The 25,453-nt window shown below is 41.2% G+C and overlaps 1 protein-coding gene across 1 annotated transcript in view; it reads right to left on the reverse strand.

The window, feature by feature from the left end:
• The window catches only part of LOC126101602 (uncharacterized), a 59,869-nt gene that overhangs the window by 18,919 nt on the left and 15,497 nt on the right, over positions 1–25,453 (reverse strand). Inside the window, exons 6-8 of the mRNA XM_049912279.1 lie at positions 23,706–23,903; positions 23,506–23,576; positions 19,629–19,801 (exon numbers count right to left, since the gene is read on the reverse strand). Coding sequence (XP_049768236.1) covers positions 19,629–19,801; positions 23,506–23,576; positions 23,706–23,903 — 442 coding nt within the window. The remainder of the gene's footprint in view (positions 1–19,628; positions 19,802–23,505; positions 23,577–23,705; positions 23,904–25,453) is intronic.

Genomic DNA, 25,453 nt, shown 5'->3' on the forward strand with positions numbered 1-25,453 from the left:
TTCTTTCAGGTCGGACGTACTTGTGCATCTGCACTGGAGAAAGTGGGTCTATTGCCCATCTAGATGAAACAATTAAAAGTGGTTAACGCACCTGCCAATTAACCAGGGGATCTCAAGTTCGAATCCCGGTCTGGCACACATTTTCACTTGTCGCCGCTGATTCCGAGTAATGTCCCAATGCAACTGACATCAGTAACCCCTTTCCTTTCCTCCCTCCATCTTCAATTTACATGCAACTGAGCCCGTTATCAGCTATGCATTATGCAAAGGAGCATGGAAAGTGGAAAGCTGAACAAATTTCATTCACATGAAAAACATGTTTGTCAGGAGCAAATACCTAGATGTGGAAAAAGATATAACTCGATTTTGTTGGTCAAAACAGAAAATGTGGATATGCCGCTACAACTGAAATAACTTAAATTGAAGGATGTTAAATAGCATCTAAAACAAACATTTCATCAATGGAATTTGAAGTTTTATTTGGTTAACTTTGGCAATTTATGCAACGAAATAATGTATGCGTTCGTTGTAGAACTACAATTGTGCAAAAACTGCCTCAAACTTGCGAAAATTGTTACATATGTTTCTGTTGGTACATGATCCAGCTCCAATGCAAAAATTGTTATATATATTCCCAAATAGGAAATGCAGACCACACACTAGTCTTTTTTGATATTCTCAACAGCACTTTTCAGTAAATAATGTAGGGGAACATAGTGTTCACATACGTACATGTGCTGTTGAAAAGCAGCAGTGGAGTGGTTTCTTTTATCAAGAACAGCAACTACATTTGCAAACAAGGAATATGTTTTTTGCTGTTTTCTTCTTAAGTCTTTGATGGTTTACAAGTACCTGCCATAACTTGTAATGGTATTAATTTCAACCCACTAGGTAATTGTGTACATGTAATACTGAAACTGGCACTTTATGATACGAATGTGGGGGAAAAAAATTAAAAAAAAATAAAAATAAAAACTGAGGCCTATATATATATATATATGCAAATAAGGTGACTGGATTTGTCTGTAATTAATTTAGTACTCTTGTGGTGCTGAAAAATATCCACACTGCATAAACTTAATTTGTGCAGAGAATGTCAAAATGTCACAAGTTTAGAGATCAACAGACAACAACGTAGCCACAGCTGCAGACAGGAAGAGGTGGAGATTCCTCATATTGTCTACAGTTTTACAGAGAGGAGGCATTAGGTAGACAGTAAGTAAATTAGTACCAACACACAGTAATATTTTGTTCGCAACTACCATAATGACACATTTGGGACTGAAAAAAGACTGCTGGCTTTGTATGTAATCACATTATGGGCCTACTGTATAAACATCACTGACTGGAGATCTATTTTGATGTTACTTCAGAAACTGAACTCTATTCAGCTCTCCACTCAACCGTATAACAGTAAACTTGGATCCAGTGAGGGAGGCTCAGCACTGATCTATGTTAGCACAAAACATGTTTGGCAACACTGCTACAAATCAGCTATTGACACAATTATTGTGCTTCAAATGCAGACATTAACTGTATATCGTGGATACATGATATTTATAACTGAAGATTCATGCTACAAAGATGGAGAAAAATAAAACTGTAAAAGGAGCAATCTTTGAACTTCTCCCCATCTAATAAATAAACACACATACTCTTTCCTACGCGTTTCGATGAATTCTTCCTTCAGTGAGGCAACATAGGCTGATATGTGTGCACGGCTCCGCAAGCTGTTGTTACATCTGTTTTAAACATATCGCCAACCACCATTTGCAAGCATCCTGTAGCATAATATCTTCATTGATATATTTTGGATAAATGGCAGGATCAGTCATCAACACTGAAATCCTTTATTTTACAAATTGATTTTGGTCGCTGTAAGATAATCTTCAGTGCAAATTATACTGTAACCTTAGCAGTTGGATCGGCAACTGCTAAGGTTACAAGGTAGACTCTTCTGTAAATTTAAAAATTATTGTATGCAGTAAAAGTGAAGATGTGTAGGAAGTAATCATCACAGTACATGTTATACTTCATAGAAAATGTTATGCCGTTATGGTATGGGCCTAAAAAGTTCGAATAATTTGCACTGACAATGGTCACACAGTGACCAAAATCAATGCGTAAAATTAAGCATTTCAGTATTTACGACCGATGCTGCCATTTACCCGAAATATACTGACAATACGGTCGTGGTGCACATTTTTCCCAATGGAATTATACACCAGTAATACCTTAACTTTAAATGTACCATTCACACTGGAGCCAGTGGCTGGTTTCTTTTGCTCGGATTCAGCAGATACTGTCTTGACGTTCTGTGCTCTCAACTGCTGCATAATATTTTTGACCAAGAGAAACATCAGCTTAAATGATTTCTCATTTCCAAAAATTGGTTCATCCTTTTTTGTCATCACAGACATTAGAATATTTGGATATTAGTAAATAAAATTATGATGATGACGATGATGATGATTATTGGTGTGAGGGGTGCTCAACTGAGCGGTCATCAGCACCCATACAAAGTCCCAATCTTTACACAGTCCAATTTTAGCCACTTTCATGAATGATGATGATGATGAAATGATGAAGAAAACACAAACACCCAGTCCCCAGGCAGAGAAAATCCTCAACCCGGCCGGGAATCGAACCTGGGACTCCGTGGTCCAGAAGCAGCAACACGAGCCACTAGACCACAAGCTTAAATAAAAGGAACAATATAATTCATATCACTTAAGAACACAGAATGCTGCTGCCCATCTTGGTGGCCCACAATGTTCAGTGGTTGTGGAGGATTTGGGGGGAAGGGACCAAATATCGAATTCATCAGTCCCATGATCTGGATGGCATGAATCAAGGGAGAAACTACACAAACAGCATAGCCCAGCCAAGGGGAAGGAATAACATGCAAACAAAGAGGAGAAAGTGATGGTAGAGCAGCAGGAAGAGGAAAACAGGAACGGGATGGGTGGAAACAGGGAGAGCAGGGGCTGCCCCAGAAATGCTATGTGCCATGGGGCACCAGCACTGCCACCGACCCATCCCACCACCCACAGCATATAATATCATTATCATAATACAATGGCAACAACACCAGGGGAAGAAGACACAAGCAAAGGAGAAACAAAACAGCACAACAGACCAAACAATATGTATGGAAAATGCAGAGACAACCTGGCCTGTATGGAAACAAGGTTAAAGCCTCCGTAACCAACATCTATGCTAACTGAGGGACTCAAATTCCAGAGGAAAACTGAAGGGCTTGTACCTGTGAGGACAAACCACTTTCAAGAACAAAGAGGGCAGGCGTAACCATGAGAGCATCGTTCACTAACACACGAGACAAGGAAGGTGCGAGGGCATATTTAGTGCAAAGGGCCAAAAGGCAGAGGCACTCCAGCAAAATAAGGATCACTGTGAGTGGAGCCATGCAACTACAACAGGGGAGAGGGGTGTGGGGGGGGGGGGGGGGGGGGGCAGCTCACTGCAGAGAAAAAAAAACCATGGGTCAACCTGGCATGGCCTATACAAAGATGGTAGAGGATGTTAGATTCCCAGCAGAAGAGGCAGAGGGAAAAATGACACATGGTGGTAGTCCCCTTGATAGTGAGAAGTTTATTAGACAAGAGTGGTAGCCTCCAGAGAGTCAGCTCATGATCGACAATCAGCCCCTGGGGAAGTCATGGGAATGGACGGGTAGGTGACCGCCTCTCCAGACAGATGATCAGCAAGTTTATGATCCATGATACCTACGTGACCAAGAACCCAAAGGAAATCAACCGAACAAGCACCATCACCGAGATCAGCGAGGTGGTCACAGAGGGTAGACACTAAAAGATGGTGGGGTAAACTCCGAGCGATAGGACTCACCGAGTCCATTACATACCAAAACTTAGGTGAGCAAGGACTGTTTAAAGAAGCAGAGGACCCGATAGATGGCCATCAATACTGCAATAAACACAGCACAGCACACGTGGCAGGTGAGACATTGTTTTCCATGCCAACAGAAGGCATATAGGCATATCCCACATGATCAGTGGATTTAGAGCCATTGGAGGGAGAACAGTAGCTTCCTGAAATTTACATAAGAGCATTCTGAACAAACAACAGAACACCACTGACATGCCAGAGTCTTTCGGACTCTGGAAACGATCCATCCAAATTTGGGGCCAAGGAACTAACCAAGGGAGAGTGGTCGGGTGAGTGGGGAAGAGGGCAACGAGTAGAGACTGAAGTCACAGCACAGAGTAGCAAGGCAGAGCCCAACCAGTGAATTCACCAGAGGGTGGGCAGCAGGTGGGTGACAGCCCAAAGCAGCAAAAAGGATAGAATAGGAGGGGAGAGCAGGGAAAGAGCAGACAGCAATGGCATAGGAAACAAGGAGCTGAGGCTGCCGAATCTGAAGAGGAGGGATTCCAGCACCAACCAGAAGACTATCGACAAGGCTAGTGCATACAGGACCAGTGGATAAACGGATACCACGATGATGAACAAGGTCCAAGGGGGAGCAATGTGGAAGGGGCAGCTGATCCATAAACTCGACAACCATAGCCCAGTTGACACACAACTAACGCCCGGTACAAGCAGAGAAAGGTCAAACAATCTGCGCCCCAAGAGGTGTGGGCAAGGAAGTGATGAACATTGAGTAAATGAAAAAAGCCAACTTTCAGATGACGGTCAAATAGAAGATCCAAGAAATGGAACAGGAGGGCAATGGTCAAGTGTTGGATGTCAAGGTAGAGCTCCAGATTGAGATGGACCACATCACAGCGACAGAAACGCACCACCATTGACCGAAGGGGAGAGAACTGAAAACCGTTCAAGTGTGTCCACATGCAAGCGGGCTGGGTGGCACCCTGAAGTTGTCGTCCTCCAGACGCCACAGAGTGGAAGCTATCCCACATTCAGAAATCAGCCACATACATAGCAGGGGTGATCAACAGTCTGGCAGAGGCTACAGTTCCATTAATAGAAATTAGAAAAAGAAGGAAATTTAATATAGAGTCCTGTGGAATGCCATTCCCGAGACCGCGGAGAGCTGAGAACAGTACCAACCCAGACTCTGAATGACCGGTAGGAACAGGTGAATAAAAATCAGAATGGGGCCCTGAAGCCCCCATTCACGGAGCATAAGGAGGATGTGATGGCACCAAGCTGTGCTGTAGGCCTTATGAGGATCAAAGAAAACTGTGACAAGATGACAGCACTGAGAAAAGGCCTGCCAAACTGCAGTTTCCAGTTGAAGCAGATGATCAATCGGAAACCGTCCATCCCGAAAGCTGGACTGGTAAGGAGATAAATGGTCCCAAGATTCGGAGACTGAGCTGATGAGCCACTATCTGTTCTAGTAACCTGCTGGAGTTACTGGCCATGCTGACTGGCTGGTAACTATCAAGGGGTGACAGATCCCTGCCAGGCTTAAGGATAGGAACCAGAATACTTTCTCTCCAATGTGAGGGGGAAAATGCCTTCTTCAGCTGGGGAAGGGGAGTGGCACAAGGGGGTAAGGGTGTGGGAACTGCAGGAGAGGGGCAGGGGGAAAGGACATAACAGAGGTAAAAGCAGAAGTCATTGACTTAGGATGAAGTCAGTCGAATTTCCCATCAGCCTCAGTGGAAGATAAACGATCCAGGGATTATTACCCTTTTACCTTCTTTCTTTTCTTCTAAGATGGGCAATCTGCTAAGTGTGGAGAGAGATGGTTGCGACAAGTGACACACATCAGTGCCCGAACACAGGGGCTCCCCACATGGAATGGGTGTCCCCAGCCACCATATAGAGGGTCCGCTGTATGTCGGGAAGATGTGCCTGAAGCGCAAGCACCGAAACCACCTCATGGGTAGCAGGATATGCGGCTTCACATCACACCAATAATACATAACTTTGACCTCCTGTGCAAAGTTATCTCCCTCGAAAGCTAGAATAAAGGCGCCAGCATCTGTGCAACTGTCCTTACGACCTTCCTGCACACAACAGACAAAATGAACACCCCAATGTTCCACATTGGTTCAGAGTTCCTCATCTGTCTGAAGGCTAATGTCCCTATGAAAAATGACTCTCTGGACCATATTCAAAGACTGGTGACGTATAATGGACACCGGGACATTGCCAAGATGATCACAAGCATAAAGAGCAACAGAAGTAGTTTTGATCATCAACAGGGAACCCGACCACATCTTACTGAGAGACTCCATTTCGGCAAACTTGTCTTCCATATTTTCAACAAAAAAAATAATGGCTTCGAGGTGGCGAATGTGTCCCTGCCTGTCCTAGTACAGACCAGGTAGCGTGGAAAGTATTTCACCTCAAGCTGGCGAACCTGGCCCTCCTCCGAGAGTGTAACAAGGGAAGGGAAGGGAAGGGGCAGGGTCATAAGCAGCGGCATTCAGTTATCCATTACCAACCAAAGATATGGCCATACAAGAACAGCCAGATTTTTGGAGCTCGATATGTTTCATACACACAGCATCTACCCTGATACTGTCCACTCTGATCAGAGGCTCTTCCCATGCCTGCCACAAGCCATGCCAAGTGCTGTCTGGCCTGGTGGCTGTTGCTGGGAGTTCCAGTGTTCCAAAACAATGAGCAACCACTCCTTGGCATACATAGAGAGGCAACAGCTTAGGTATCAGAAGTGTGGTCCTTGTGCCGTCAAGGGGCTCAGCCAGGTGGGTACGTAACAGCCACACCACATGGACTGGCTACACGTGTTGGTGACCTAGCAAGGCAGAGGGGGGCTACAGCAGGCAAGGAAGTGGGAGAGGAATCCATGTTGTAGATGCCAGGGAGGGTGTTCTTCCCCAAATGGCTCACACTACAGAGAGAAAACTTAGAAGTGAATGCCAAAACCCAAAGTGTGACCAAAAATGCCAAAAAGGAAGGATGAAAGATAGAAGGCAAGGAGAACAAAACTGTAAGGAATACAGGAAACCACATGGATAGCCAGACTGACATAAGTAAGAACACAGAGAGAGGGGAAGGAGGGGACAGCGTGGAAGGAGCAAGATTGGGAATGGAGGGGGCACATGGAAGTAAATGCAACCCAGGGAAAAAGAATGGGGTGCAACAGCTCAGGTGCCCTTGGGTGCCATGAACGAACTCACAAATAAACAGTGGCCCCAGGGGTTCCAAAACATTCAGAAAACGGAAGTATAGTATGACTTAAAAACAGAGTATTGTTATAGTCATCTTTATTATCAGTACAATAGAGAAAGTAGTATCAAATGGAGGGAAAAAAAATCAAATAACTGGTGAAGGTTCAAACTTGGTGACCTCTGTACTGCACGCTACCAAAACAATAATGCAATCATCCTCAGAAACATGTTGCTAAAGAACTTACCTATACTTCCTTACGTTTCATTCATCAAAGTGCATCTGACTTACAACAGTTTATGCACGCCTTTTTTTAACACACATGCACGCATTGTGTAGTTGCTGCTACTCGAGCTGAGAGAACACATTTAAGAGACGTTCAATCATTATTGGCTGCTTCAAAATCTACATACTTTTCATGGCAAATACTTAAAATTTTACTTTCTTACCGTGCCACTGAATGTCTATAAAATTGCGAGACGTCTCAAAGTATTGTTATGAGAACAATTATTATCTGCATTCATTACATACATAACAAATGATTTCCTTAAACTAACTTTACAGATCGAAAAATGTATTTCCAGATTCAGCAATGTGTAGTGGTGTAATCACATATGTAGGTGCCAACAACAGCATTTTTATTATTTCAATCTCCATTTGTGCAAGACTGAAGCACTGCTCTGTAATGTCACTATAAAATGCAACTGATGATTACATTTGAACCTGGCTTTTATCCATGAATTTTAGACAGTCAAAGATGATTGTACTTCATGCTGATATAAGCTAGGATTACTACACTGTGTGATCAAAAGTATCTGGACACCCCCAAAAACATACATTTATCATATTAGGTGCACTGTGCTGCCACCTACTGCCAGGTACTCCATATCAGCGACCTCAGTAGTCATTAGACATCGCGAGAGTGCAAAAGGGGGTGCTCTGTGGAACTCACTGACTTTGAATGTGGTCAGTCTGTACACAAGATTTCCACACTCCTAAACATCCCTAGGTCCACTGTTTCTGATGTAATAGTGAAGTGGAAACATGAAGGGACACGTACAGCACAAAAGCGTACAACAGGCCTACCTGTCAGTCTCTCGACTGACAGAACGCCGACAGTTGAAGAGGGTCATAATGTGTAATAGGCAGACCACCACACAGGAACTCCAAACTGCATCAGGATACACTGCAAGTACTATGACAGTTAGCCAGGTGAGAAAACGGCTTTCATTGTCAAGAGGCAGCTCATAAACCACACATCATGCCGGTAAATGCTAAACGACGCCTCACCTGGCGTAAGGAACGTAAAAATTGGAGATTAAACTGTTGTGTGGAGTGACGAATTCTTGTACACAATATGGCAATCTGATGGCAGGGTGTGGGTATGGCGAATGCCCGGTGAACATCATCTGCCAGAGTATGTTGTGCCAACAGTATAATTCAGAGGCAGTGGTGCTATGGTGTGGTCGTGTTTTTTGTGGAGGGGGCTTGCACCCCTTGTTATTTTGCGTGACACTATCACAGCACAGGCCTAAATTGATGTTTTAAGCACCTTCTTGCATCCCACTGTTGAAGAGCAATTCGGGGATGGCGACTGCATCTTTCAACACGATGGAGCACCTGCTCATAATGCACAGCCTGTGGTGGAGTGGTTACACGACAATAACATCCCTGTAATGGACTGGCCTGCACAGAGTTCTGACCTGAATCCTACTGAACACCTTTGGGAGGTTTTGTAACACCAATTTCGTGCGAGATCTCACTGACCAACATTGATATCTCTCCTCAGTGCAGCACCCCAATGAGAATGGGCTGCCATTCCCCAAGAAACCTTCCAGCACCTGATTGAATGTATGCCTGTGAGAGTGGAAGCTGTCATGAAGACCATGGGCCAACACCATCTTGCATTCCAGCATTACCAATGGAGGGCGCCATGAACTTTTAAGTATTTTCAGCCAGGTGTTGGGGTACTTTTGATCATGTAGTGTATTTACACAATGTAGATTTCCAAGTTAAGCTTGACCTGAGGTCAATTTCTGTGTAAATCTAAGATCAAATACAGGGCTATTACAAATGATTGAAGCGATTTCATAAATTCACTCTAGCTCCATTCATTGACATATGGTCACGACACACTACAGATACGCAGAAAAACTCATGAAGTTTTGTTCGGCTGAAGCCACACTTCAGGTTTCTGCCATCAGAGCGCTCGAGAGCGCAGTGAGACAAAATGGTGACAGGAGCCGAGAAAGCGTATATCGTGCTTGAAATGCACTCACATCAGTCAGTCATAACAGTGCAACGACACTTCAGGACGAAGTTCAACAAAGATCCACCAACTGCTAACTCCATTCGGCGATGGATGCCTCTGTAAGGGGAAATCAACGGGTCGGCCTGCAGTGAGCAAAGAAAACGGTTGAACGCGTGCGGGCAAGTTTCATGCGTAGCCCGCGGAAAATTGGCTCATGCCACAACTGGAGACCGACAGCGCTGACTTCATCTTTCAACAGGATGGTGCTCCACCGCACTTCCATCATGATGTTCGGCATTTCTTAAACAGGAGATTGGAAAATCGATGGATCGGTCGTGGTGGAGATCATGATCAGCAATTCATGTCATGGCCTCCACGCTCTCCCGACTTAACCCCATGCGATTTCTTTCTGTGGGGTTATGTGAAAGATTCAGTGTTTACACCTCCTCTACCGAGAAACGTGCCAGACCTGCGAGCTCGCATCAACGATGCTTTCGAACTCATTGATGGGGGACATGCTGCACCGAATGTGGGAGGAACTTGATTATCGGCTTGATGTCTGCCGAATCACTAAAGGGGCACATATCGAACGTTTGTGAATGCCTAAAAAAACTTTTTGAGTTTTTGTACGTGTGTGCAAAGCATTTTGAAAATATCTCAAATAATAAAGTTATTGTAGAGCTGTGAAATCGCTTCAATCATTTGTAATAACCCTGTACTTTATACAACTGGCCCTAGACTCTAATTCTGCCATTCCTGGCACATATGGGTGCCGGATTAGCAGAAGTGCCAGATTATTGACTGTCTGAAATTTATTTTGAAAACTTAGGGGATATAGTGTACTGTACTTTATTAAACTGAAGGATACAATTTTAAAACATGGAGGATATACTTTATTAAATCCAAAAATACATTAATTTTCAAAGAAATCTTACCCTCTGAGTTTATACTGTACATAATTACACAGTCTTATCACTCACTATGAAACACGCCGCTAATTTTTAAGTGTTGCAATGATGATACGGGACGGTGGCAAGTTTTATCACGCAGCCATTTTACAAGCATTACATCGATACTGCATGTATCTGCTTGTTGCGTAATGTACTTCAGCACCAGCAGTGTGAGAAATCTTCATGCTCTCTCCTCATGTGTCCTCTTCTTCATCACTTTCATCATTACTTTCTTGCACGATTTTGATTATTTCTTCATCTGTTAAAGTTTGATCCGTATCACAATTTTCCTCATTCAGCCACTCGGTAACATCATCAATTTCTTCTCCTCCTAGAAGGTTGTGGAACATGTCAGTGCACAAAGTAATTGATAATTCTGAATTGACTGGCTCATCGGTGTCACTCACTACTGGATCCAACTCGGCACCAATGGATGGCCACAATTTTCTCCAGCTCTTCATTATGGTAGTGCTCTGCACTTTATCCCAGGCTTCAGCTGCTTGGAAAACAACATCACATATGTTAATTGCTTTCCACGCCTTCAACATAGTCTCGAAAGAGTAATTTTCACTTTTGTTCAGCAAGGAGACGAGAAGTAAATGTCGATAATGAAGTTTGATTGATTCCAAAATTCCCTGGTCCATAGGCTGAATTAGTGCTGTCACATTGGGTGGGAGAAAGAGTGCTTGTATACCATCAGACTTTAGAGAAACATCTGAAGAATGACAGGGAGCATTGTCAATTATAAGGATAGCTTTCAGTAGAAGCTTTTTCTTCTTTAGCTCTTTTCTCACTGCTGGTACATATGTTTCATGGAACCACCGAGAGAATATTTGTCTGTCCATCCACGCTTTCTTCTGAGCGCAATACTGCACAGGTAGAGTAATTATGTCAGTGTGTCGAAAACAGTGTGGTCCTCAGGATTTTCCAATCACCATAAGCGGTAGTTTGTGTCTCCCATTTGCATTACAACTCGCCATTAATGTTACACGCTGTTTCTGTTGCTTGTAAGCATGAGATTCCTTCTTGTTCTTGGCAGCTAATGTTTTTGAAGGAAGAACCTCGTAAAAGAGTCCTGTTTCATCAGCATAATACAAGGCATCAGCAATTAAATCTTCTTCCTCCATTATCTTCGGTATCTTGCTTACAAACTCATCATCAGTATCTTTATTATCGTTAGCTGAGTGACTTTCCCCGGTGACTGTCAGCTGCCGAATGCCATGTCATTTTTTCCAGTTTGATAGCCAACCTTCGCTCGCTGCAAACAAGTTACTATCGCCAAGTTCTTTGTTAAATGCAGCTGCTATTTCCATTATAATTGGGACACTAACTGGAATTCCTTTACTGCGTTGTTGTATGAACCATCTATAAACAGCTATGAACAATTCTTCATTTTCACTCTTTCGCATAACCTTTAGTTTTCCCCACTCACTATCCATTTGTGGAGAGTAATGTCAAATAGCATCATCTTTCTTTTTGATGTCATAAATAGTTGCTCGTCCAACACTGAACTCAGCAGCAATGGCTTTCTGCAAAGAACCGTGATTTAAGTTATCTAAAACTTCGAGTTTCTGCTTGAGGTTTAGCATAACATGTTTCCTTTTAGAAGGCATGGTTCCGAACTGTAACGAAAGCTATAATTTTAAATACAGTATATAAAATTGTGCACGTGTTTTTGGATGTGCGCCGGATTACCGAGAGGCCGGACTACTGAGGGCCAGATTAGCGAAAGTCTAGTGTATTAGGAACTGACAGTGCACAGGAGAACAGATTTATAGATGAATGTCAATTATGGCATCACATTTCTATTAGACTGCAAAATAAAACTTTTCAAGCTACTGAAATGTACAACACCATTTAAGAAAAAAAATTGCACAGTGGAAGTGTGAAACGCATAATCATGAAATGGAAGCTATAGGAGAGCACACACACACACACACGCACACACACACACACACACACACACTGACAAGTATGGGATGTGAAAGTGGTTCACGCAACCATATTTTATAAACCACTTGCCTACATCTACATTTATACTGGACAAGCCATCTTACATTGTGTGCCACAGGGAACATTATATACCACCGTCAGCTCTTTCTGTTCCTCTTCCAATCAAAAATGGTGCGTGGGAAGAATGACTCTTGGTAGGCGAGCATTTGAGTTCTAATGCCTGTAATTTTACCTTCATTGTCTCTTCATGGAATGTATGTAGGAGGAAGCAATAAATGTCTTGATATTTTGTAAAAGTCACCATTATTGTTTTTCCACTAAAAACTGTAAATTTCACATTATTGTTTTCATGAAATTTTCCTGTCCCTATCAAGCAACTATATTTAACTTCCTCTGAAAACCTTTCCTTCATCTTTGCTCTGTTCTTGATCATAATGCGAGTCCCTGATAATCTATTGCTCAAATGACCAGCCTCTCCCACTTTCTAGCAATCCAATTCCTCTTTCCTTCCCGAAGCTGGAACATGTTGCTTCAACAGTGAACACCATTTTTTATTTTAATAGTTTCTATCAGAAGTTATCAGAGCTGGAACTCCTGAAGGTACATCACCCTTACTGATTTTATTATAATTTTCCGAACTGAATTTATCTTTTGATTCGGCACAAATGTTTTTAATGCAATTTATTTTCATGTTTCTTACAAAAAATGAGGTTCGAAACAATAATAGTGGAAACAGCAGAAAAAGTGTGCGGAAGAAACAGTGATAAGAGAAGGTAGAAAGATAGACCATGTGGAATGATAAGGAGTAAGGGACGAAGGGGCAGTGAAAAACAAAGCATTCCATATATGGTTTCAGAAGATAACAGTAAAATCAAGAAAAGGGTACACTGAGGAGAAGAAGAAGAAGAAGAAGAAGAAGAAGAAGAAGAAGAAGAAGAAGAAATGGAAAAGAGAGTGGACAAAAACGATGGAAGAGGACAGTGAAAGGAGAAAGAAAGTCCTCTTTGAAATAATTAAGGATAAGAAGAGAGGTGTGATGATAAAATCAGGATGATCAATACAGAAGGTAAGGAAGCTCAGAATGTATAGGAAATCAACTGATATGTATAGGGGATATTTTGAAAAAAGAAAAAAGTTATTAAACTCTAATGGACATATGGAAGAAGAAAAGGGAATGAAGATGATGTCAAAATGGAGCTAACCTGGACAGAAGTTCAGGAAGTGATATAGACCTCAAAAAGAGAAAAAGAACATCTGAACTGCTGGATGAAGTAAGTATAAGAGATTGTGAGAGCAGCTGGCATTGTTGTAGAGCAGTGGCTCTGTCGGATCATGAGAATGGTATGGAAAGAGAGGAGAACAGCTCAAGGATAGAAAAAGGAAATCATTAGTGTCAAATTTTAAGAAAGGTTACAGGAAACTACGTCAAATTTATAGGGGAGTTACTTTAACATTTCATGTTGGGAAGTGTTTGAGAAGATTCTGGAAAAGAAAGGTTGGAAGCTAGCAGGACAGAGAGCAACAATATGAGTTTAGGCAAGGAAGGTCAACAGTAGATCTAACTTTTAGTGCAAGGTGGCTCCAAAAGAGGCATTGCAAATATGGTAAGGATTTAGTAATGGTGTTCCTGGACTCTAAGAAGGCATATTATAGTGTGAAAAGAGGAGTTGAGAAACCTTAAAAAGGGGAGATTCAAAAGCTGAGCTTGAGGAGAATAAAGGAAATTTGTCATGGAAGTGTAAGTTGTGTAAGTTGTGTGAAAGGAGGAGGAGGAGGAGGAGGAGGAGGAGGAGGAGACAAGACAGACTGGTATGAACAGAAAAATGGGCTAAAACAAGGGAGCAATCTATCCAATCTACTTTCATCACTGCTATGCATGAGGTAATGAGAGGGACAGCTCTGCAAATAGGAAATGAAAACAAGCAAGCAACAACATTTGCAGATAATTTAATAGTGTGGGGACATTGAGAAGGACAGGCACAAGGAATGATAAAAGTATGGTAGGAAGTGGTGGGACAATATGGCTTGAAATTTAATGTAAATAAGTGTGAAGTGAGGGTGACAAAGATTAAAAGGTGAGTAGCAACACATGTAAGTATTAAGAAACCAAGAAAGTGGAAAATTTCAGGCTCAGGTAGCGTAACAGCAAATCATCAGAGGAACAATAACGAGGTAAACGAAAAGGTGAGGTGAGCTATTGTTTCCTGCAGAATGTAAGAAGTCGATACTGAAGCAAGGATGCACTACCAAAAATAAGCGAACAATATACTAAGCGTACTGTGTTCCAGTGCTCACATACGCATCAGAAATGTGGGTGCTAAGAAAAGACAGATTAACAGGATATGGACTTGCGAGATGAAATTCCAAAGAAGCAGAATAAAACTTAGCAAACTTCATGGAGTAAGGAATGAGACAGTGGAAGAAAGAGTGAAAAAGAAGCCTATGCAAGAGGCCTATGCAAGAGGCCACTGATAAGACGAGATTAAGGTAGTAGGGGCATGCTGCAAAATGGGAGTTGGCAGGATATCAAGACAGGTCCATGAAATGACAATGCAAGGAAGAGATCTAGATGAAGACCAAGAGATAGATGACGCATGATTGAAGTGAAGGAATGTGTAATGAAGGGAGGAGAAGACTGGACAGAGTGGGGAGAGGAACCTGGTGGGAATATGGAAAGATTGAGGTTTGTGTTCTAAATATACCAAGCCAGGCAATCGGAACAGTTGAAGATGATGATGATGGATGATTTCTTACAAAAAGTAAGGTTGCGGGTGAGTAGGTAATCTCTAACTGAAATAAAAAATGTATTAGGTTTATTACAAATGAAAGGAAGTGCAAAATAAGAATATAACTTTTCAGGCACCACTACATTCAGCCACAATTTGGAATTCGTTCTTACTCATTGAACATATGGAGGCGCATGTGCGCACATGCACACTCACAGAGAGACATTTCTGGGCATTATGGACTTACCGAGGAGAGCAGCCATATCATGTAGTCTGGGTAGTGAGGGCTACAGAAAAGGTGAGGGGAGGTGACGGGGAGGGATAGCAGGATAGGAAATGAGGAAGATGATGCAGAGCTAGTTTTTGTTCTTAGCTCATTTCATTTCATAATGAACATTAATTTTATACAATTTAAATACTTTTTAATTATCTGTGATTTTCCCATCTCTTGCAAAGTGAAAACTATTAGGTTGGTTGGGTTGTTTGGGGGAAGAGACCAAACAGCGAGGTCATCAGTCTCAACAGATTAGGGAAGGAAGTCTGCCGTGCCCTTTCAAAGGAACCATCCCGGTATTTGCCTGGAGCGATTTAGGGAAATCACGGAAAACCTAAATCAGGATGGCGGGACGCGGGATTGAACTGTCGTCCTCCCGAATGCGAGTCCAGTGTGCTAACCACTGCGCCACCTCGCTCGGTGAAAACTGTTTGTCCTAAAGAAAAAGTGGACAGGACTTTCTTTTTCTGAGAAATTTAATTTAGTATTTGGGAACACTTTTTCTAGAAGCGATGGTTTTTGAGTTATCCAAGGAAAAACGAAAAGTGCCATTTAAATGCCACCCCAACCCCATGTTCACACCGTCACCGGGTCAGGATTTTCAGGATGTTCTCTGTAGCACTTCCTCCTAGCTAGGGATGGGCTATGATCGCACTCGAGAAACGCGCGACGAGAAGGCAATTTCTCAAGAATTTCTCGGGTACGCTCGAGAAGTTGACAGTGCTGCGCTCTCTGAGAAATTGTGCAAACCTTCAGTACACGAAACACTGAGCCGCAGCGGTCGTACTTGTCGTACGTAGATGCTCGGAAAACTTTGAAATTCTATGATTTATATCAACTGTACTACCGTTATTAATGTGTACTGAAGTATTAGTATATGTCTCATAAGACAAAAATCATAGAATTGTTGTTTAAAACAAAGCACAGAATTCGCATAAAACAGAAGCTTTATTCTTACAAAGTAAATTACATTGTACATTCTGCATGTATGCATGCATGCTTAAACGTAAAAGAGAAGTGCTATAGCCTTTTATATACAGAAACTGCGTACATGCGTTTACTTACTGAAGAAAGAAAGGAAACAAAAGTTGTTCAGCAGAAGGCATTTTTACATCCCATTACTACAATGCCGTCAATTTTTGTTTAGAAATATGATGTTATTAACCAATTGGCCTTTTAGTCTGCTTCTTTGTTTGCTTATAAGTAGTCCTGTTTTCGAAAACATTCTTTCACTGGGAACAGAAGTTGCAGGTATTGCAAGATATTTTTTTGCCACGACAGCTAGGCCTGGGTAACTGTTTTCATTTTTTTTCCAGTAGTGTAAAGGATTATCCGTGCGTTGTAGGTACGGTTATTCCAAATATCGTTGTACCTCCAGGTCTTTGCTATCGCAACCGCTTTTCATTAGATTTTTATTGGAAACCTCTTCATCGAAAGATGCCAATGAGGAACTACTGGCGTTTTGTACGAAATGGTACTCGTGGCTAGTGTCGTTAACAGCCGAATGAGTAGATCGTACGGTCTCTACCATGTTTGTGCACTCTGCAATTAGGCTTGCAACGGCACATTTTGAATGAATGGGATTCGTAAATGGTAACGTTTTGAATCTTGGGTCGAGAACTGTGGCAACGGCATGTACTTTGTTTCTATTAATCCTAGCCGGGCTATTAGTGAGTTGTGCAGGTGTTGCTGTAGCTCTTGCGCTGTCGTGGTAGCCCACTTCCCATTGCATACGGTTATGATTAGCTGTCTGATTATTGGAACAGCTTTTGAAAGAGGTATAGTTTTCAGTTGAGATTTCACTTGTTACCACTTCAAATGGCTCTAGTACACATAAACATTCGCTCAAAATTCGCCACTTGTCAGGTGTACGGTTCTCTTCACCTGAATACAAAGATGATAAAACAGGCTGCAATGCAATCCTTTTGCTCCACTAAACGTTGTAGCATATAAAACGTACTGTTCCATCGGGTTTCGGTTTCCTGAATCAATTTATGAACAGGATTTTTCCATTAGATCCTGGATCTCATGGAGTTTTTTATTAGCATTGCAACTTGTTTCAAAATAGCTAACAATTTTTCTGGCCTTTTCCCGCATTATGCAGAGCTCACTGTTGCTGTTCAAAGAACTTTTCACAACTAAATTGATGGTGTGTGCTAAACAAGGCACATGTCGCATATCTATGTTGCCACTGTGAATAAGTTGTATGGCTGCCGTCATGTTACTGGCGTTGTCAGTTGTGATGCTTACAACTTTGTTTTCAATGTTCCATTTTGAAACCACGTTACCTGACGCCTCACTAATATTTAGCTCTGTATGCTTTTCCGGGAAACGGAATGTCTTGAGAGCTAAAGCTTTCAGGCACCAATTAGTGTTAATGAAATGACCAGTTACAGCAATATATGCCTCACTATTGAGTGAGGTCCAAATATCGGTCGTTAAAGAAACACAAGTAGAGTCTTCCACGACCAAGTTTACAGCCTCTTTCTGTTTATAGTAATTGTCTTCAATCATGAGGCGCAACTTTTTTCGATTTCGTATCGAGTATTGTGGGTCCAACAGTGAAACAAAACGTCGAAAACCAGTGTCCTCGACGATTGAAAGCGGTTGAAAGTCATCTGTTATCATGGCCACTAGTGCTTCATCTAGCTGTTGTTGCCATTTACTTCCCTCTATGAAGAGAAACGTAAGATTTAGATCAGTGTTTCTGCGAGGGGATACGTTATGCTCGAAACTAGTCCAATAAAATTACATATCGTATCGTGCAAAAGCTAGGATAGTATAGGTTTGATTTTGTGTATGTTGTATGTTATCGGAGTACGATTAAAAAAAATCAATGTTTTTTTAAGCGTGGCGGACAGCTTCGGACAATATTCGAACTTTTGCACGGTATTCACCTCTTGTACCATACGTACTTGGATATTTTGTCTGCCTCACACTATTGGAAGAATGAGCCTCTGTATCCACGGACGTTGCTGTTTTATTGCTCGATAAATTGTGCAGTTTAAGATGTCTAATGATGGCCGTTTTATTTTTTGACACATTACGGAGATTTTTATGACAAATGTTGCAAGTAACGTTATCTCCATCCTCCGCACAGTATTGCCAGCACCATGACGTTCGTTTTCGAGTGTCCATATTGATTTGAATAACAACTTTACTCGAATGAAACCTGAGACATACTAGTTACGAGCACAGCGAGCGTGTTTGTCTAGCGGCGGCATTCAATTCTTAAAACAGCGGCGCGGCATATGTTGTCGCAGCCAACTGGCGCGCAGCGGCACACGCCGCCGAGCTGTTTCTCGTGAGCTTCTCGAGAATTGCTCGAGAACTAGAGGCTCGAGGAATTCCCGGTGCGCTCGAGTCGCCGCGCCTCGCCATCCCATCACTGCTCCTAGCACAGTACAAAAATTTGCAATTATATGAATCCCCCCCGTTTGGTCGTCTCTGCTCTTTGTTTACTGTGCTAAGATAGCTGCTTCTACTGATCACATTTCTTCATTCTTAAAGTATAGCCCATAAATACTGACAGTCAAGATGCTTTATCAAGAAAGGCTAAAAAAATGTACATCATATTCAATAATGTAGCTGTGCTAAGTAGAGAAAAAGGAATTCATGGATGTCAGTAAAAAGCTCATGCACAGCTGCTAATTTTAACAGAATGATGCACTGAGGTAAGTAAACCACCACCCATTATTCACTCAGTACAACTTTCTGATCATCTGCACTCCTAATGGTACAATTATTTTTTTGTTTGAGCCATTTCTCAGATCAATGTAGTCATGAGTTCTATACATCATGTTCATGACAAACATACTGAAATAGTATGTTCAATTTTAACAACTACACAAAAATGCATTTAAAAAGATAGGCCGCCTGGCCATTCACAGATATGTTACAACTTACTCAAGAATTTACCTATGAAATGGGAGAGTTGTCAATGAGAAACAACTTTCAACTGTATTTGTTACTGCCACTAAATATTTCATTTCTATGTTTCTACTGCCAAACAGCTTAATAATTATGTATTTCACTTCTTTCTGAGTTGAAATAATATTGATCAGAGAACAGCGAATGCCAAATGAGCTGTTAACACGGCAACTGTGAACATTACTCTTACTCTACAACCAAAATGGTTAAATTAGGAAAAATACCATCAGCAAATTACCATTTAACAACATGTACAGGTGTGAACCCCACACGTGGTATACTCTGGACATGACCTTCTAATAGATTACGAAATGAAAACAGTCACAATTTTGTAGCCACAGCAAGCTAACCTGTAACTTGCAATAAATCTTCCCTATCAATGTGCAAGACTACTTCACTACTTGTTTTACTGGACTACAAAATAAATCAAGACAAAGAACAGTATCTGTGCTCACTTTCCACAACGTGGTAACGAGGAAGCATCTGCAGGAGGACGCAGTCTTCATCCCCCCAGTACTGGTGGGACTCCCGCCACTCGCTGCTGGCCGACAGGCAGAACTGCGTATCCTGCTCACCACGCAGGAAAATCAGCGTCGGCCCTTTATAGCCCAGCACGTGATGCATGAACCTGATGAAAAGGACAGTTTGCAGCTACAGACCTGTGCAGTTTATATTTCCATACTGTTTCAAGAGCAACAATGACACATGTTTTTCATATTTTATGGGATTTTAAAATCACCCAAAATTGTACTTTCTGAGAGGTCATTCCTTTCTTTTGAAAAGCTTAAATAATACTATAGTATACCACAAAAAGAAGTATGATTACCATAAACATATTGCCAATCGCAAAGCCAATAGGAGTGGAGGACACACTCAGCTAGGACCAAGGGAAGGAAAGTGGTGTTGGTTACGAATCATGTTAAGCGCTTCTCCCAACCCCAGTCACTTATAATTGAGGTACATGTATTTAACATCCACCAAAATATTTAGCAGAAATTTCTTTGTTAAATAATACAGATTCTAAGAGGTTCTCCTGCAAGTTTAGTTATTTATAAAGAAAAGTAGATTAAACAAATGCAACCAATGACACCTCTGTTGCTTTCTTTCTGAAATTAGGAATGGCTGACCCAACTGCCAAGCAGGTTTCACTTACTACCACGAGGGCATATACTAAAAACGTAGGCAACAACTAACATAAGCCTTGGGCTACACTGCATCACATGCCAAAAGCCACTTTATGGTGGGTCTAGGAGAGTACTTTGTGTACCCCTTTTCTACTCCAGTCACTACAGGTCCGCAGAAAGACAGCTTGTTGGAAAACCTCCAGTGAGCTGAAATCTCTCTAATACTAACATCACAGTCATTTTTGCAATAGATATGTAGGAGGTGGCAAAACAGAGTGAGCATGAAAAATTTGATGCTTTCAAAAATTCACAGAAACAAAACACTACAATTTATTCACTTCACACTTTGACCTGTTAGTAGTGTTTCTAGAAGTTTTTTTTATGTATGGGCAAAAGTCATTTGTTGCACTTTGCGGGCCCCAGAGAGGGCTAGTGTAGAAAATGGCGAGTACACCACAACCGAAGAGCTGGTGTGTTCTTCAGTTTCTAAAAGGGAATCAGTAACAGTAGCTCCTACGAGAATTTCGACCACACTTTCATGAACCACACCCTGGCATAGTTTCCATTTACACCTGGTACAAACAGTTTGAGGCAAAAGGTTGCATTTGCGAAGACAAAAGGCATGGTTGGTCTTGTGTGCTTCCTAAACAAACCTGTAACAAAATGTATGGCTCTTCTTCGGATACTTTCTATTTTCTCTATCAATCCAATATGGTATGGATCCTAGACTGAAGAGCAACGTTCAAGTACAAGCTGACTGAGGACTTTTTAAGCTACCTCCTTCTGGATTTCAACTGACATGGGATCAACCTGGACGCCAATATCTACTTTTCTACAGAGTTCTCCCCCCCCCAGAATCTATATGGATTCCTACAGTTTATTTTTTATCCCATGCTCAATTTCTTCTTTGTCATTTTGACTTTTGATTAACAACTTACAAGAGGAACTGAAGTACCATCTCCCTCACTGAAATGGTTTCGAAAAATTAGTTTTAACATTTTGGCCTTTTCTCTGTCATTATGGCCACAGTACATCTGGACACACAACTTCAGTCCGCATTTGCTAAATTAATGTAAGACTAAAACTTTTTTTAGGATTTTCTGTCAGAAAACTCTCAATTGTCACCTTCTGAACTAACCTAGACCTCAAGCTTCTCTACAGATCAGTCTGTAACCACAATCAGAGACAGGAGTAGGCATGACAATATTTGTGAAGTCCTGACTGTGTGTTTTTCAAAGGCATACACAAAAAATCTAGATCTGAGTTAGTTGGCAGGGATTTGAACTTCAGTCCTGAATGCAATTCTAGTTTTTTTTAACTACATCATAGCATTTTTTTTTTTTCAAAGGGTATAAAATTCATTCATCAGATACTTACATTTTCTTTCAACATCTATATTTCACATCTCACTACATAAGAACAATTGGGATACAAGTGCTGCCCCTCAATTTGAATGTTCAACAGCATAAAAATTTTCAGTCTTTAAGAGAAATTTCAACTTTCAACAAGAAAAATTTGAAATAATAAATTACAGTCAACACCACCTCTCAGCAAATGTTTAAATCTCAAATAAAGTATCAGCTGAAGCATTGTAATCAAGTATGGTTAATTTTTTTGAGCTGATTAAATCCGTAAGTTTAAGCCATATATACTTTATTTTCTTCGCCCCCTTGTATTTTGGTCTATATTCAATTTGTGCTGTGCTGATACTAGAAAATATCATGTGGGGACACTCAACAGACGGGCGAATGAACAACATCCCTTTCAGATTTTAATACATTTTGTTTTATTTCAAGGAAGAGCATTGCATGGAGGGAAGTCCAAGCTGATCTTAGCAACTATGGACATAACAGTAAAAAAAAATTCAGTCAGTGATAGCAATAACTACAACAAACACTAACTAAAATATTGTTCATAAGGACAAATGACATTTCAATCACAATGCTGTTTAAACCACCACTGACAAACAGGCAAAGAAAACTACAAACTGTGATTCACTATTAGTGTGTAACTACTAAATAGTGCTACAGACATATCATTGCAACCCCTACTTACCACTATTGAAGTGTAAACACAATACTGTAAGCAATGCCAATAGGAGGCTTCTCAAGGGTTTCATTTCTTAAAAACAGATCCAGATTTTTTGAATACCATGCATCATTACTTACCTCCAAGGCAGGACATGTTTGATAGGAAAAAGGTACTTATAATAATGCTCAATGTGCATGCTTAATAAAAGGAAGTTAGGCACTAGAACCAAAGTAATTGCAAATCCTTTACACAAAGAAGCCATTAGTCAATGTGAATTTTATCTTCAAAAATTTTCATTCACACAAATGCTTAGTCCAGTCACCATCTGTCACACATCTGTTTTTACAAGTAGGGAGAAAATAGCACAGTAGTCACACTGCTATAATGTTCATCTATTTAATTCACGAATGTAGAAAGATTAATGCCCTATACAGATAGTGGCAATGAAAATACATGGCCAAAGGGACCACAAACAGACTATGATGCGCAAGGTGATCACACCCGCAGTCTAATATAATTCTAATGAGATAGGCAAGTCAAAAGAAAATGAAACAAATTTCTAAAATTACATGGAGATAGAATCGCTGGCCCTTCTATATGAAAAGTTTCAGTGCTAATGATAAATACAAAAGTAAAAGAAACTATTCCTTCCTCTAGGATGTAAAAGGGTTGGTCAGGGAAGGAACACACAATTCCAAAAGCTAGGAACAGATTACTTTTAAATGAGTCTGTTGGCAGTATATGAACTTTGGCTCCAGAAGGTAAGCTCTGGCCTAACATTCAGTCTCCTTGTAATTCTACATTCTGCTGAAGTGAATTCTCCTTTTTATGCAAAAAATTAAAAAAAAGTAACATTCAATACAGTGCAGATAAACAGATATAGATAGACAGATAGTTGAGAGAGAGAGAGAGAGAGAGAGAGAGAGAGAGGGAAAAAAAGAAGAAGAATCCCTTTTCAGCTATGTTAATCTAACAAACAAATTGAAAAGCAGAGAAGCATACCAGCAACTAATGGTCTAAACAGCAAAGTTATAAACATTCACAAATGAGCACCAGAGAGAGAGAGAGAGAGAGAGAGAGAGAGAGAGAGAGAGAGAGAGAGAGAGAGAGAGAGAACTAATACAAGCATGAGACACACACAGTGGCAAACACTGTGTGAAGTGCTTTGTATTCTGACCTGTTGGCTCCAAGTCCATGTTGGCTGCTGTTGTACAGCAGGACCCAATGGGACGGACAGATACAGCCAAGCTACAAGAGAAACTCAACTTGAGATCTCACTAGGAAGAGCAGGTATATATTTTACTGTAGTATTTCCCAATGACAGCAGAGTCTGAAAATTCACACGCTTCCATAAAGACGAGCTAAATGTTTCCTCACCATTTTGGCGATGAATTGCTGTGAAGAAAGGCCGTTGGCGGACGAAGCGGGAGAGTGGTGAGGTGATGGGCGAGTGAATACTGCAGGCAATGTCAGTGACAACAGCCACACCTCTGACACTGGAAGCATTTCTTCTTCATCATCTTTAGGTGCAAAGCTTATTTCTCGTTCCAGCACTGGGGTACTCAAGTCCAGCTCCTGTACAGACAATAAATTAAATTTAATGAACCAGTCAAACAAATAAGAAAGCAATGGTCAAGCATACCATTACAACTCCATGTGTATGATTTAGTCACATTTAAAAAGAAAACAAAACTGAGCAGGGGAAGCACAAAGAAAAAAGCTCTTCAGAACTACGTCTAAAAACTAAAGCAGCATACTACTGTATTCATTTTCTTAATGTGGTAACATTAACCAGGTGAAACAAGGAGAAGTTTGTATGCAGAGAACAAGGCTTCACTCCAGTCATTGGGTCCGAGTGGATAGGGTTGCAGCAGTTATGCAGTGATGAAGATACTTTCACAGGGTAACCTCTTAACTGCTTAGCATGGAAGTACAAATGGATCCACATGACCTGCCAATAAGCTCATTTAACTGTCCACCTGTAAGGTGACGGCATACACAATGTAGGTACTTTCTCAGTCCACATTAACATTCATCATTTTCCATGCAGCGAGGTTATGAAGTTGCCTTTATTGTCAAGACTGACACGTGATTTTCAGTCGATTTGTAGACTGACAGTAGTGTAGTGTTGACAAAGAAACCGTGACTCACCAGGTGACAATTTTCCAGTTTCCGACACTAAAGTTTCCCTGCTTACTGCAGTCAGTAATATTACTTTATAAGACTGTTTTCCATGCCACACAGAGAGGTTCCTGTGAAGATTTTATGGCGCTGTCTTCGGAATCGAAAAGCAAAAATATATAAACAAAGAGCACTTGCAGAAAAGGACTTAATAGTAGACAATACAAGAAGACAGTCAGGTACTTCAAGAATGGATAATGAGAGAAAGGCACCAGGAAGAGACACCGTACCCGCGGAGATGCTGAAAGAAGGAAGAGAGATCCTAAAAAACAAGAGCGTAAAACCTAATCTGTTTAATTTGGAGGAGGGAAAGGATACTGGCAGAATGGAAACAGTCTATTACCTGCTCAGTAATTAAGAAATGTGACCCAATGAGATGCAGCAGCTACAGAAGAATTACCTTACTATTTACAGCTTATAAAATTCTGAGCAGCTGAAGTGGCTAACACTATACATCAAGGAGGTATTTGGATTCCTACAAGCAGGGTTTAAAAAGGGAAAATCAACCACAGACCAGCTACATATAAGAAGGCAGATGCCAGAGCTGGGAATTTCACAGACATCATCACTGTCTTTTGTTGGCTTCCAAAAAGCATATGTTAGTGTGTGCAGGCAAGCAATATGGTAAAAGCTTGATAGGGCACAGAAAACTAATAAACCTAACTCAAATGTATACAAGAGACAACATGCACAGTGAAAGTGAATGGAAAGATGTTGCAGAAGTTCAAGGCGAGGAATGAAGTGCGACAGGGAAAATGTCTGCCCCCACCAGTGTTTAATCCAGTTCCGGAAAAGAGCAGTGAGAAAGGTAATAAGCCTGAAGATAGGAATTCAATGGCTTAGGGCATTCAACACACTGGGCCTATGCAAATGACAATGATGGTTAATTAATAGCACAGAATGAGCAAAATCTCGTTCAGATGGCAAGAATGTTAATGGAAGAA

The sequence above is a fragment of the Schistocerca cancellata genome, chromosome 9 (genome assembly GCF_023864275.1).
Source record: "Schistocerca cancellata isolate TAMUIC-IGC-003103 chromosome 9, iqSchCanc2.1, whole genome shotgun sequence".
Lineage (NCBI taxonomy): Eukaryota > Metazoa > Arthropoda > Insecta > Orthoptera > Acrididae > Schistocerca > Schistocerca cancellata.